The following is a 16291-nucleotide window of genomic DNA, read 5'->3' on the forward strand; positions in this document are numbered from 1 at the left end:
CGGCCCCTCCTCCTATCATCATCTTTCACAGACCTTACCTCACTTGAGTCACCCCTTTCCCTCTCGTCATCCTTTCTATTGTTACCACCTGCCCCTTCAACAGTTCGTTCACGGCTTCCAGCAGATCCTTCGGGATTCAGGTTCTTCACAGCAGCAACTACAGCTTGAACAATGGCTGCTTGAACTGCAGGGCTAAGTTGAACTTCTTCGTTGTTGTTCTGGTCTCCTCCTGCGGCGCTCCCTTCATCTTCGGTGGGGGAGGCTTCTTCTACCGAGGGTTGCCGGACAAGACGAGGCCTGCCACAACGTCCAGTGCGACCCCCAGTTCCCACAACTTCTCCAGCTCCAGCCATCAGTATTCTTAAAGGGACAACACAAACATCATCACTCAAGGAACTATTTAGTACAAGGATAGCAAGGCTAACAGGTAATAACAGTGGCCAGCTGTGACTAGCTGATCACGTTGCTTTCCGTGTCCTATTCGCTTCCCTTTATGAGTCTATTTGTGCTGGTTCTACTTAAGCAGTTAGTCAAATCAAACAATCAATTACTTCTATCCTTATCGTTCACGTATCTTTTCTTTCTCATTAACATATATCATTTAATCATACAATTTACCTTTACTGATCTTGCTTGAGCGACACATGGCATTCTTGAACTAGCATCTTCTTTCTTTTCTTGCTTAAATCCCATTCTCTGTTCGAGTCTAAGCATGTAGGATGCTTAAATCTCTCGAACTTATGCTCTGATACCAACTTGTAAGGCCCCGGACCCAGTAGCCCTACTTTAGCGTCGGATTTACTCATAAACACAGTCCTTCAAATCAGAGTTTATTAAAACTTTTCGCGGAATATAAAACATCAATCATTTGTTACAAAACATTAAATCTATTCTTTGATACCATAATACAGAACTTTATATTTAAAACATCTTTACTTCTTTCTTCAGATGCCAGCCGTTCAATCCATGCCATGCGTCATCCTCTTGCTAGCTCTGTAATCGGCTCACCTGCGTGCATACTAAAAGTCAGCTACGCTGAGTGAGTTCTAGTTAATCAGGTATCATACAATTTATTCCCATATATTACTTCCCGTATCCGAAGACACATATTACTACCTTAACCTTGTATAAATATCCATAGGAGGATCGTCACGTAATATTTATTAAAAGAATCATTACCATTACCCTACCATATATAATTTCCATAGGAGGAACACTATACTATCCATAAAAGGAACACTATACCTTCCATAAAAGGAACACTATACCTTCCATAAAAGGAACACTATACTTTATTATTTAATATCCATGTAAGGAGCTAGTCACTTCCCTTGACGATACGTGCAATATCCGAAGATCGTTCACGTACCGTCAAGCAATCAATCTTATCGATCACATATACCATACACGGCATACACATAAAATTATATCCTTTCGTTCATACTTTCTTACCTTCTTTTGTATTATCTTACTTTCATATCTTACATTATAAAGAGCATTACGCCCTACATTCCTCGAGTTTTACTAGGGCTCGGTACCCTCTTCGTAGCCATACAACCATACGTTGTCATTTCTTTCTTCTATTATCTCTATCATGTTCATACACATAAACATACATAACATACTTACCTTATTCTTAGCGCTGCAATCTGACAGTACGTGCAATATCCGAAGATCGTTCACGTACCATCAAGCAATCATTCATATATTTCACATTATCCATATAAGGCATACATTTATCTCTTAGGATAAGTGTATTAACAAACATATTGAGTATGCACACAGCCCCGAAAACGTAACACATAAATGGGGCTAGAAACTCACCTGAATTCTGCTTCTTTTTCTGATAGCTGTAAATCCCTTCTCTATCTGAGCTCGGCTGACTGAACAAGTTACACGTATCAATACTCATCTGATCTAATCTGGTGGCCTAGTATTAGCTTACTTAACTTATCGCTTTTTAATTTATTTTCTAATCAAACTTAGCTCTAGGCGAAGTTAACCTTAGGCGAACTTAGCTGTAGGCGAAGTTACCAGCTAGGCGAACTTAGCTTTACAGCGAAGTTGCCATCAGACGAACTTGGCTTCAGGCGAAGTTGTCATCAGGCGAACTTGGCCTCAGGCGAAGTTACCAGTTAGGCGAACTTAACTTTACAGCGAAGTTGCCATTAGGCGAACTTAGCTTGCAGGCGAAGTTCATCAGGCGAACTTAGCTTGCAGGCGAAGTTCATCGCGTTGAAGGCGAAGTTGCCCAGATGCAGGCGAAGTTACCCAGACAGCCGCTGTTCGGTTTCTTTCCAGCATTTTGAGCGTTTTTAACGCCCTTGCTATGGTTCAATATCACCCACTACGCTTCCCGACCATTTTTGGTCGCTTATACACTAAAAAGCTTGGATCTTTAAACCTCAAAGATCAAGAATCATACCTTTTTGAGCTTGTTTGGAATCTCGTTTAACTTGCTAGCACACTAATCGCTCTCTCTCGGTCCTGCCCGATTCTTCCTTTGGCTCGGTCGGCCGGCGGTATGTGTGCGGTGTGTGTGTGTGTGTTTGGAGTGTTAGGGAGTTTGGTGAAAATGAAAGATATTTTGGGTTTAGGGGATATTTATACCCCTGAAATCCCATGGACCTAAGGCCCATTCTCATTTAACCCATCTTCATTAATCCAAGTCCATAACCCACGTCCATTATCCGACACTAGCCCGACCCATACCAACCTCTATTCTTTTATTTATTTCCTGATAACCCAAGTAACTTTCCCTCTATTATTAAGTAATATAATTAATATTATTTTGGAATTTTCGGGATGTTACAAATTCACATATAAGTCCATTTTTGAAAGTCTAAAAAGGATCAACACTCTTTGATAGAAAGGTAGTTTTGTGCATAAATACATGGGTTTGATGAAAACTTTGGATATAATTTATTTGAAAACACTTGTTTATTGGCACAAAAGATTTCATATCCAACATTTTACAAATTCAAATGAATTGTATGAAACTTTAACCACGACCATGAGTCCATGACTACTTTAACAAAATGTTCTAGATATAATTCAAATCTTTGGATAAGTGTTAATGTGTTATACGCTTAAAAAAAAGGATTATTGGATTTAAATAATCATACCTTTAAGGCTTTAATGTGTTGGTCAATAATAATCTCAACTCAGTTATTTTCCTCTAGTATTCCCACCTTTTTCATATTTTTTGTTTTATGATCCCCTGTTATAAAAAATTAACGGGGTTAAGTTTTTGCTGATGTGGCTAATGACTTGGCATTTTTATTTTCCTACATGGCTTTTACCTATATTTTTATTTTCCTAAATGACTTTTACCCACTTTCCCATTTCATCAAACCCTAGCCCAACTCGAATCCTCCAACCAGGACTCCAAATCCCTCCACAACCCGGACGCCTTGAAATCCAACTGACGCTTATTGTAGCTGAAATTTTAGTAATTAATCAGAGAGGGAAGGATTTAGCTGGTGAAGGATTTTCTTGTCTCGGTCTTCATGGTGGCTTTCTTGAGATCGACGTAGCTGGTGAAGGATTTAGTCAACAGGTCGTTTATGGTGTGATTGGAATTGGAATCTGAATGTGGGTTTGATTGATGAAGGAGAAAGAAAGATTGAAATTGGAAAGTGGATAAAAGCCATGTAGGAAAATAAAAATATAGGTAAAAGCCATGTAGGAAAATAAAAATGCCAAGTCATTAGCCACATCAGCAAAAACTTAACTCCGTTAATTTTTTTTAACGGGGGATCATAAAACAAAAAACATGGAAAATGTGAGACTGCCAGAGAGAAATAACTGAGGTGAGATTATTATTGGCCAACGCATTAAAGGTGAGATTATTTAAATCCAATAATCCTAAAAAAAACTATAAAAAATATTGCTTCTTTTTTTTTCCCCCTAAACTGTGGTAGATCCTCAACTACAAACATCCTCGAATGCAACATGTCAATTTGTAGTTTGGTATGTTGTTGCAATGCCTTTTGGATTTCATACTTTAACTCATCTTCACATCTTATGCCGGCTTTTTCAAAATTACGGACCAGTTACATCTTGACAATCTACTTCCAACATTCTTGCACGACACATCTATAATAACTTAGGATTTTGAATCCGGGATTGCAAACCCAACTATCATATTTCTAAGAGACAAAAAAAACAATACCTTTTTTTCATCTTTTTAAATATGTAGCAATTTTGTAAGGAATAGTTAAAATTATAGCAACACCTGACCTAAAAGAAAACTAAGTACGAGTGATCATGTTCTTTCCTTGACCTGAGACCAGGTCAAAATCCTCAGCAAACGTGATTTCGTATTGTATACCACTATTCCTACTTGCTAGCTAGTTTAATGATACGATGATTTGAGAATCGACATTTATTAATTCTTATATGAAAACTTAAGATAGGTGTTTTGTAAGTTCACGTTGATTTGTAATCGGTCAACCTTCAAAAAGAAAATCATAAATGTAAGATACACTCCACATTATTAGTTTATAAAGTAAGTGTTATTTTATATTCCTCGTTTCTAAACTCAATAATGCTTAAACAGGCCATGAATTAAATAACTTGTTACTTGACTACTTCTATATCCACTAAAGGATGTGTTTAAATAAGAGAATAAACTAATACCACATGTATTTAATATTTTCATTTAAAAATCCTTTACAGTACATATCGATCCTTATTCATTTCTTGCTATGCATTTATTATTTTTGTATTTAAAAGAAAGAAATGCTTAAAGATTTGTTATAGAGTTTCATGTTAAGAGTATTAGAACTAAACATCAATGGTTGTGTTGCACGTGATGGTGGATTCAAATCCTAAAGGATTGACGACGACAAAAAAATATATGAATTCAGAGATTCGATGACCGTGTGCCTCAATCACCCCCTTTCATTCTCAAGTTGGTCAAAATGAAGGTGAATGGTTAAACACATATATACGTACCGTGTAAAAAGAGCAACATTAACATAAACGTTCATCATTGATATTTTTTGGTTAATCGTATTAAAAAAATGTTGTTCAAAATAAATAATTCTATCCAACTTTTTTTTTTTTAATTTAGTGTTCCTAAGAAAGTTTAGTGGTTTGTTTTACATAATAATCTTTTTTTATAAGAAATAAAGTTTGTATATACGTTTTTAACAGACTATGGTTTGTTTATTATATACGTAAATAGTTTATTTTTGTCAATAATGAAACATAAAATACTAGACAATGACATAGACACTCACGTAAACATAACTGTTCAAATAGGTGATGATAAATTTTGGAAACCAGCAAGATTAATTTGAACCCAAACTCAATCAAATCTCATATGATGAACATGATGAATTCAATTAGTTTCACACATACTCAAATCATGTTACTTAAAAAGCTTATATAATGTGATTCACATGAAATATTTGACAAGAAAATCATACGTAAAGAATCTGAACAACATCATAGTTTTGTTATCTATACAACGTATAAGAATCATAAAACTTATAATTAGGGTTTCTCTTTAAACGCGATTGTAAACGAGAATAAAATGAACAAGTTACCTTGACATGACCCGCGCTCTAACTCAAATTACACTCAAGTCCTTTGTTTTTATCCAAGCATCCGTTTAGTCCATTCCAATACATCAGGCCGTAAAAATAAATTATTCATATTACACAAAAAAAAAATGTGTTGATTTACACAAACTTTTGCAAACAAATCCACAAGTTGTTGCTCAAAATTAGTTTTATGTGTTTAAATCATGCCTTGATTTTCCCTAAAAAAATATAAATATTTGATTTCAAATGATTTGTTAATAATGTAATACCGGATTAACTGAATAAAAATAACTGCATTATGATCACCATACAACTTACGTGGTAGATTATCAACCTTAAGTTCAATAAAAAGTTTTAAGAATTAAAATCAATTCACATGCAACAATACACATACTGATATTCAACTTCAACTAAATATCTGAAATCGTTGTTTACTTTTCACGTATATCAAATATCTGAATATTGTAGTTATAATAGACAAACGCCAACTCCAATTAGAATTAAATAACCGATTACTCAAGACCATCTTTTTTGGTTCAATTTTAGAATACCTTTGCGAGGTGAGCATTTTAAATACCTCAACAAGCAAAGTGCAACTCGTATATATGAGTTCATAGGATAATGCATGAACTGACCTACACAATGAACAACATAAACAAATAACATAACCAGTCAATCTCAGATAAATCAGTTTACCTATTAACTTCGGATACTCACAGCTCTACAACCAAGTATTCCTAATACAAAATAATAAATCTAAGTAGTACTTTATACGGGTACATTAGATCACGTAGCAATCCAACCCCTCCCCCAACCCCCACGTAAATGTGTGAGCTAAGTTAAACTAAAGGTGTGTGTGGTGCGGTTTGGTGCAGTTTTGGACTAAAACTAATCCGAAAACCAAAACTTCGTTTTTGAATTTTTTGAAACCGTTCGATTTTGGTTTCTGCCATTTGAGCTTCAACATTTTAGGCCGAAATTTGTTTTGGCCAAAAATAATGAATTTAGGTATAGATAATTTTATTAATCGTGAACTAATAGACTGTTATACATTTAACCAAAAAATATTTGAGTTACATATTTATTAAATTCTTATACATTACTTAAAATAAAAAAAAAGAAAAAATTTTAGGAATTCAGTTTGGTTCAGATCGGTTTTTACGGTTTTTGTGATATGCAAAACCAAAACGAACCGGTTTTTTATAAAAACATAAAAATAAACTATCAATTTTTATTTTGGTTCAATATTCTGGGTTTTTCGGTTTCTTGCACACACATGCACAAAATAATCGATCCCCATTCACAAGTAATCACAACCCCTACAAAAAAACCCCAATTCCCCAATTCAATTCAATCAATCAATCAATCACAACAATGCCGAGTGTAATTACACGCAGTTTAAGCAAGCTATGGACCGGATTATCCAAAACCCCAATCATGTCAACCCAACGAAGCTCATACAGTTTGATTCCCATGGTGATTGAGCACTCGTCACGTGGCGAGAGAGCCTACGATATCTTCTCACGCCTCTTGAAAGAACGAATCATATGCATCAATGGACCCATTGCCGATGATACTGCACACGTTGTCGTTGCTCAGCTTCTGTTTCTTGAATCTGAAAACCCATCAAAGCCTATTAATCTTTACATCAATTCGCCTGGTGGAGCTGTTACTGCAGGTTCTTTATTTCACCTTTTTTTGTAATTGTTGATGTATAATGATTGGATTAATTGAATAGAGAAGATTTAGTTTTGGGTAATGAATTAGATGGGTAAAGATAGTGTGCACATAAGGTGTTTGATGAAATGCCTCAATGAAGAAATTGGTGAAATTTAAGAGTATATGATAGTAGATATATAATTGGGTATGTCGTAATAGGTTAATTAGATTTTCGAGTGATCTGAACAGACTGTTTCTGAACTGAAAACCCATCAAAGCCTATTAATTTGTGTATCCATTCGCCTGGTGGAGCTGTTACTGCAGGTTAAAGTTGTTTACTTTATGCGTAGTATAGATTGTGTTTAGGTTTGGGTGATGGAATAGAATGGTAAGATTGTGATTTAGATGGGTAAAGATAGTGTGCACGTAAGGTGTTTGATGAAATGTCTCAGTGAAGAAATTGGTGAAGTTTGAGAATATATGATAGTAGATATATAATTGGGTATGTCGTAATAGGTTAGTTAGATTTTTGAGTGATTTGAACAGACTGTTTTTAAACTGAAAACCCATCAAAGCTTATTAATTTGTACATCAATTCGCCTGGTGGAGCTGTTACTGCAGGTTATTTGTTCTACCTTTGTTGTAGTTGTTGATGTATGGTGTTTAAAGTTATGCTCTTGATGCGTAATAATGATTGGATTAGTTGAATAGATAAGTTTTAGTTTTGGGTAATGATATAGAATGGTAAAAGAGGTGCACATAAGGTGTTTGATTAAATGCCTCAGTGAAGAAACTTGTAAAATTTGAGAAGAATGGATAGTAGAAATGTATTTGGGTATGCTATGATAGGTTATTTAAATGTTGGGACTTGGGAGTGATTTGAACAGACTATTTGTGAATTGGGATTAAAAGCTTTCAGAATTTTGTTAACATATGGGTAGGGCTGTAAACGAACCGAATGAATTGGTTTGTTAAGGAAATAATGTGTTCAAGAATGGTTCGTGAACGCTTGCCAAACAAGATTTTATATTTGTGTTCATTCATTAAGGAAATGAATGTGTTCACGAACAGTTCATGAACACAAACGAACAAGAATGAAATCAGTGGAGCCTAGAGATTGATATCAATGTATTCATCAATGCGAATGATGATAAAGGAAACGCGAACAATGCAAAAACGATGTGAGAATGTGATTTCTTATATTATGTTAGAGGTAATAAATTAATGAATAAAAAATGTTTAGATAAAATAAATAAATGTACAATTAAACTTTCATGAACAACGTATACAAATGAACATGAACGAACGTTCGTGAACACATTACTGAATGTTCACGAACATAACTTAATGAACGGGGGCTCTGTTCATGTTCGTTTGTTTAACTAATCGAACAAATTTCTTGTTTATGTTCGTTCATTTATTGAACGAATGAACATAAATGAACTTCCCGCCGAATGGTTCACGAACTGTTTGTTGAACTTTTGGTTCGTTTACAGTCCTACATATGGGTAAATGATAGTTAGATAATAATTGAAGATATAATATGCTATCCAAACATTAGAAACTGGCTACTGTTAGTCTGCCACTTCAGGTTGCAATAGTTAAATCATCCAAAGCATCATTGGTATCCCATTAGGGCTTAGGGTGTTTTAGATTAATGTTTAAATGCAACTTTTTTTAAATGGCACTCATTTGATACGAGAAGTAGTTGATTATTATATCGTAATAGGGATATGGATGTTGGAGTGATTTGAACAGACTATCTGTGAATCGGGAGTGAAAGGTTTTCAGATTTTGTTGACAAGCAGGTGAATATTATACAGATAATTGAAGATATTTGTTATTCAAACATTAGAAACTGACTACTGTTAGTCTGCTACTTCAGGTTTCAATAGTTGGATCATCTATTTTAAAATGAAAGCCACCTAATAGTCTTATACTTTACTATTGATGTCTTCTTAGGGTTTAGGGTGTTTTATATTGATGTTTAAATGAATATTGATGTAGTTTAACTGAAAAATGATAAAACTTTGCAACTTTTTAATGACACTCATTTCATATGGGAAGTTGACGATCATCATTTTTTGGGCGGAAGTTATAGAGTATTACTTGAGCATCCACCGGAAGCATACACAATCGAGAATTTACGAAAGAGAGATAAAAATGTGGGCATGCGGCTTAAAATGTTTAAAAAGGAAAGAATTGAAACTTCATGAAGTAAAGCTTAGATCTTTTGACTCATTTTTCATATATCACCTGAGTTTGTTATAAAAGTTGCAATTTATATTGAGATAAGGATGATAGGAGAGGTTGAAAGTGATTGGAGAAATGTGTTTTATCTCAATTTTGACTCATTGATCATACATTTCTTAATCTGTGTTATATCAAATCCAATTCTGTAAAAATTTCTTTAGTTGCATGCTCATAAAATTGTGGCGATTTAGTTACATTACTTATGGCTCTTTATACATAAATATTCTTTTTTATATTCCTGTTGTCACGAAATAATTGTTGTCAATAACATTTACCCATCTTCTTGTACTAATAAGCAAAATGATTTTTCAACAATACAAACAAGGTTACACTATGTTTTTGTATCCAATTGCTTATGTGCTTGATACAAACTGAAACACTGTTCTACACCCGTTTCCTAAAACGAAGATCATTTAAATCAATTATCATGTTTTTTACTTGATCAAATGGGCGTTTCATACGGTGTTTTTAGCAAATTCGATTAATAATATGTTGCTATAATGTCTACATTAAGTTATTATCATGGTATGGCAATAAAAGTATTTGAATTATTTTGGAGAGTATGCTGATTGTGTGTTCAATGAACTCCACATGAACACAATGACAGGTCTACTTGCTTTTTATGTTTTGCCTAAAAAATCATTAATAAATAATAATGAAATAGAGGGAAGTATTATTATCTTTAATATTAAATGATTTGTTAGACTACTAAAGTTAAAATGCGTCTCTAGTATATGGGATGGAGGGTGACTGTTTTTTTTAAATCAATGATATACCGACAGCCTACTCCTGAAGTTTAGGGAGGGCAAGGGCAATAATGTAAATAGTGAATTTACTTGGGATTTATGTGCCACTACTTACAGAAATATTTTGTTTAACTGCTCAGTAGGAATGGACCCGAATAGTTAGCATAGTTTAGGCTACATAGTTTAGGCAGCAGCACAAGTTTGAAGCTTACAACGAACCGTTAGCATGCCCTTGTGACTTGTTTGTATGATGTCATTGTGACTTGTTTGTATGAATTATCACACGCATAGTTTCATTAGCATTTCTTTGCCCATCTTATTAACTCACAAATATTCAAGAAACGAAAAGCTTTCCACATGGTGTCATTTGTGCAGTTATGATCATGTGCTATCATTTATGCTAATGAGCTACATGTATCTTATCTGTTAGAATCTGTTTTATAAGATACCATCAAGATCTTGTGCCACTTTAGCATGTGGCCGTGTGCATGTGTCATATTTGTTTGTGTTATGTGATTACCATAATTATCTACATCATATATCTCTTAGGCAGTGTATTTTTCATATCTTTGAATAATAGCTAACATTCGGTTATTTTCCTCTTTAAATCGAGTTCTAAACATGTTTGTATATGAGATATGGTTTTGATAGGGGTGGGCAAGTTTGGGTTATGCTTTATCTCTTAGGGGCCAAACGGTTTAAATAAAACACCATAAGTTGTTTTATTCAAAGTTAACTTTTGTTGAACTAAATTACTTTTTGTAGGTCTTGCAATATATGATACAATGCAGTACATACGCTCTCCAGTTAACACCATATGTATGGGTCAAGCCGCTTCTATGGGTTCTCTCCTATTGGCTGCTGGTGCCAAAGGGGAAAGGCGAGCTCTTCCTAATGCCACTATCATGATTCATCAACCCTCGGGTGGATACAGCGGGCAGGCTAAAGATATATCTATTCATACAAAGCAAATGGTTCGTGTTTGGGATTCACTAAATGCAATATATGCAAAGCATACTGGTCAGAGTATTGATGTAATTGAAAAGAATATGGATCGAGATAATTTTATGACCCCCGAAGAAGCTAAGGAGTTTGGGATCATCGATGAAGTTATGAATGAGAGACCGTTAACTTTGGTGACTGATGCTGTTGGAGGTGATGGAAAGGGGAAAGTCTCGGAGTAGAATTTAATGTAAGAATTGCATCTCTACCCTTCTTCCGTGCGTGCTGATTTTTTATAATCATATTAAAATATAGCTCTTTTTGATCTGCAATTCGGTGCAGGTATTTGGGAGCAAACCTTGACTTTGAGTGCAGATTCAATTAGGGGACAAAAGTCAATCCTATGTCAACTTTTGACACTTTGGTCATTTTTAACTAACTCATGCTTTTTCACTTGCCATTCTCAGTAAGTTATATTTTTCAGATGATCTCTTGAGTTTCTTGGAGATTTTATGATATTATTTTTATCTGCTTTTAAGCTATAATGAACTTTGATGAGATCTTTAAACATGCTGATTACAATTTCGTTCACGAGTCACATCATACTGACATAATCATTAATCAAATAAGACCGAAATTGTTTATGTAAAGAACATGTAGTTCTTTTTTGTGAATACGTCATACAGAGTCTGCAATTCGTCATTGAATTAAGACTAGGTGATATATTTATATAGGGGTTGAACCAATATAAAGTCTCAGTTGACGGTCAATTGTCGGTTATAACTGCTTTATAATTATCATTTTGCATAAACATCGTCGGCAATAACTTTTTTGCTATCGATGACTGTTCCATGATTGATACCGTGCTTCAGTAGTAACTCTGCCACCACAAAACTCCATTCCTATTGATCTTCATTAATTGTGTTGTGGTTTATCAAACTTTCTTCAAGTTCTTTCAACAAAGATGCTATTATAAAAGAACACCAGTAAATCAAGCACTACATCTAAACAAACAGAAAACGATCTAACAAACACGAACGCTACAAAATCTGTTACATTTTAGAATCAAATAGCGAACAAGTATGCTTGTAGTTTAAATGAGACATGCTAATATATATTTTAGTATTTAAAATCTTAATTTTTTTTCAAGTAAAAGAAAATTAGCAAAAGACATTTAATATCTTTATTTAATTTTGGTCGTATATTTTGGAGTTATGGTGACGGGCTTGTCATGGGCCGTCTAAACTTGTGTGGCCCAGTATACAGAATTCAGATTTCTTATGGCGATGTAGTGGCGGTGTGGCGGTTGTGTTGGTTTTATGGTATTCGCCGGAAGTTGCAGGTAGTCGGAAAAAATGATGTTGCTGGAAAAGCTTGAAGAGGAATGGTGGAAAGTTCGTGGGTTTCGACGGGTTTGGGTGCAAACTTGGTCTTCTACGGATTTAAAAAACGACGAGTTTGGTTCAAAAGTTGTCTGAGCCAATGGATTTGGTTCAAAAGTTATCGGCCAACGGATTCGGTTCAAAACTCGTCTCCTCATACGGTTTGGATGACATTTATGAAATCTAAAAAATGGTCGTTTGGAGACTCTATCTGAAGAGGTAGGTCCCAGCAAAGCCCAGTTGGACCCACAAGACTCACCTAAAAGAGGGACGTCTGCGCAGAAACCAACTGGATCCGCAGGACCAACCATGCTCAGAGATGTGACGTCCTTACGCGCAGTACGCAAGCTGGTCCCGCAGGAAATGCCTCCCGATGGTGAAGGACTCCGCCTGTTCCCGCAGCCTCGGATACAAGCCATCAGGGAAGGCCACCCGCGCAGCAAGGCTACACGCACAAGGCACTTAGCTCTCAATCACTCAGTGTCACCTGAAGGAATGAGCAAAGCCGGGAACAATCCCGCACAAGGGCGGGAGGGGGAATACTCCCGCCCAAATAAGCCAGTCCGTACGATACAGGAAGATCTTCTGTACTGTACCTGACGAGGTATGGGAAAAAGATCTGACTAAAAGATACGACAGCTTATTGACAACAGTATGGCGAGCAGCATGCTCCTGCACTGTATGTCACTATTAGCCGCTACCTACTCACCAACTACTGCCATACCACGTGCGTAGCCGTCAGTTGGTGGAACAGGAATAGTATACAGCAGGCCTGATCGCTGTCAGCCGCTACCTACCCACCAACTACCAGCAGGGCACGTGCGTAGGCTACTGTTGGTGGAACAGGAACACTGTTGCAGCCGGCCATACCTCTTTGGAAACCTACCTTCGGCTATAAATACCACAAATGGTATGACCATCTCATCTTATCATATCTTACTACATTATCATCATAGATACCTGATATCTGCTCTAGCAATCTCTTAATATACTTTTATATTTAAAGAGCAATCTAGTCTGATTCTCACGCCGGAGGGTGGTCACAAGGAGGAACCCCCCCTTCTCAGTGACGAGCTCACGGTGTCTGTTTTGCAGGTTATCAGAAGAACCATCTTCCAAGGGTCCAACCCCTCGTGGGAAACATCTCTCCAACCCCCAGGTTACCAGTAATCTGTCCGGGGTCCGGTTAGTGTTTCTTCATTGGCGCCATCCGTGCATAAAGCTAGAACTTTATCTCTCCAGTTTTTTCAAACTTTCTACAAAAGATGGTTAGAGAAATGCCGGTAACCACAACCCCAGCTACTGGGGTGAACACCGGTAACACAGTTTTTACAAACACTACCCCGGTTACCCAATCCGGGGCAAGTGAAGTAAATTTTACGAACACTACCCCAGTTACTCAGGCTGGGGCAAGTGCAGTAAATGATCGCCTACTGGGATCTACTGATACCCAGGTTGAGAAACGAAGACTCCCCCGCCAAACTCTCGATGAAGTCAAGGCATGGGCGGAGGCACGACAAAAGGAATTCCATGCTAAGTTGGACGAACGCCTGCGTTCCGTCCAACAGGCTGACGAATTCGAAGATTACTTGGATGACTCGGAGGAATCCGACTCCGACGCGAACCCTCGCCATAGGGCAAAAGGGAAGCGTAAGGAAATGGAATCCCAACCGAAAAGGCATTTTGGACAAGCCTTCAAACCAAAAAGCACAGGTGGAAGTCCACGAGACTTCTCCAAAACGTTCAGACCAAACATTGCAAATGCAGGAACGTCCAAGTTTGCAAGGGACATTGCCGAAGCAATCGCCCCAAAGAGTGCCAAACAAATGCCTAACATAGGCACATATGACGGTATATCTGATCCAGACGATCATTTGAACAGGTTCATAGCGGGGGCAACCGTCAGCAATTGGACGGAACCCACCTGGTGCTACATGTTCCAAATGACGCTTGTTGGGGCTGCTAGAGCTTGGTTTGATCGTCTAATGGTCAACCACATCTACGACTGGGAAGATTTCCAGCAGAAGTTTAGCCAACACTTCAGCCAGCAACGGAAGTATACCGAGGAGCAATGGACAATCCTCAAATGCATACGAGAAGAAGATGAATCTCTGCCAAACTTCATCACTCGCTTCAACTCAAAGAAGCTAAGTTTGGGCAATATCAGCGAAGATCTTGTTCGCGCTGCCTTCATCCAGGGCGCGCATGACCCAGAGCTCATCCGCACCCTAACGGGTAAGGATGGCATGCCATCCACATGGGATGCCATCATGACAGCAGCAAAACGCTATGCGGAAACGGAGAAGCAACTGGGTAGAGATCTCCCCCAGAGCACAAACCTCTACACTCAGAAAACGAGAGAAGACAACGTCCTCACCGCCCGATTAAATAAAAAGCGGAAGCTAGGCATTTGGCAGTCAAGGGTAAACTTTGACACCTCATCCGGCTTGCAACATCGATTGGGCGGAAGGGATAATGTACATCCGCACCGGAACTCCAGATGGACGCCACTCACCAAGAGCGTCACTGAGATATTCGCTACTGAAGAGCTCCCGTGGCCAAAGCCTCCAATAATCCGACATCGTCACGATGCTGATCGGAGCAAATACTGTGACTTTCACAAGACAAAAGGCCACAACACTGAAGAATGCACAGACGTAAAAGATATGGTTGAAGCATTTGTCAGAGATGGGACGCTCGCGCACCTCATGGCGCAATAAAAGCTGAGCAGGCGGGTGCGTGTAGAACCCCAGCTGGGGAAAACACGAATCAAAATTCCAGCTTCAATATCGAGACTACATGCTGCGTAAAGAACGAGATCCCGAACCAGGTGCGTATCGGCTCGATGGCACTCCCATCCCAACATCATGGAAGGGAGCTCATTTACACAATTTGCATGTAAATCAATTCCAATTTGTAAAGAAAAGGCCAAGAGCCACTTCTAATGGAAATGATTCTCTTTAAGAACATCGAAGCTGATGATTTTACATTTATACTTTTCTGAACACTAATATGCCGGTTTTCACCGCATAATTACGTGAAGTCATTGCATGGGAAGGCGGTCCTACTCGCACGAACCCAATAACGTGACAAACCTTCACGCAGGTCAGTTGAAGGGGAAAAAGTTCAGCACCCATTAAATGAAAGTGCCGGTCTATCCGCATGAATCATTAAAGGAAACTGAACAAAAACCTATCAATAACCGCGCGTCGAACGGTTAAACTATGCAACACTGGTGACGGCACACATTACGTGAAGTCGTTGCGTGGGAAGGCGGTCCTACCCGCACGAACCCAATAACGTGGCAAACCTTCACGCAGGTCAGTTGAAGGGGAAGAGTTCAATTATCCCATTAAATGAAAGTGCCGGTCTATCCGCATGAATCATTAAAGGAAACTGAACACTAACCTATTGACAACCGCGCGTCGAACGGTTCAAAACAATTCTCAAAAAGGATGAGGAAAACCTACACGCAGGTCAGATAAGGGTAAAGTTTTGCCATCCTACTAAGTGCAAGTGACGGTTCTACCCGCACAATCACGAAAGAGGAAGCAAAACTTCACACCTATTATCAACCACGTTCAAAGGTTAACTTATCCTCAAAGGATGAGGAAAACCTACACGCAGGTCAGATAAGGGTAAAGTTTTGCCATCCTACAGAGTGCAAGTGACGGTTCTACCCGCACAATCACGAAAGAGGAAGCAAAACTTCACACCTATTATCAACCACGTTCAAAGGTTAACTTATCCTCAAAGG

The 16291-nt window shown here is 37.6% G+C and overlaps 1 protein-coding gene across 1 annotated transcript; it reads left to right on the forward strand.

Moving 5' to 3' along the window:
• The first annotated feature begins 6881 nt into the window (after positions 1–6881).
• Positions 6882–11905, forward strand: LOC143542276 (ATP-dependent Clp protease proteolytic subunit 2, mitochondrial-like). The gene is made up of 3 exons (XM_077034907.1): positions 6882–7230; positions 10976–11402; positions 11495–11905. Exons 1-2 carry the CDS (start codon positions 6927–6929, stop codon positions 11392–11394), a joined length of 723 nt encoding a protein of 240 aa, XP_076891022.1. The 5' UTR covers positions 6882–6926; the 3' UTR covers positions 11395–11402; positions 11495–11905.
• The last annotated feature ends 4386 nt before the right edge of the window (positions 11906–16291 follow it).

The sequence above is a fragment of the Bidens hawaiensis genome, unplaced genomic scaffold, assembly GCF_021521415.1.
Source record: "Bidens hawaiensis isolate Kalapana, Puna unplaced genomic scaffold, B.hawaiensis_p1.1 tig00000820_1, whole genome shotgun sequence".
Taxonomy (NCBI): Eukaryota; Viridiplantae; Streptophyta; class Magnoliopsida; order Asterales; family Asteraceae; genus Bidens; species Bidens hawaiensis.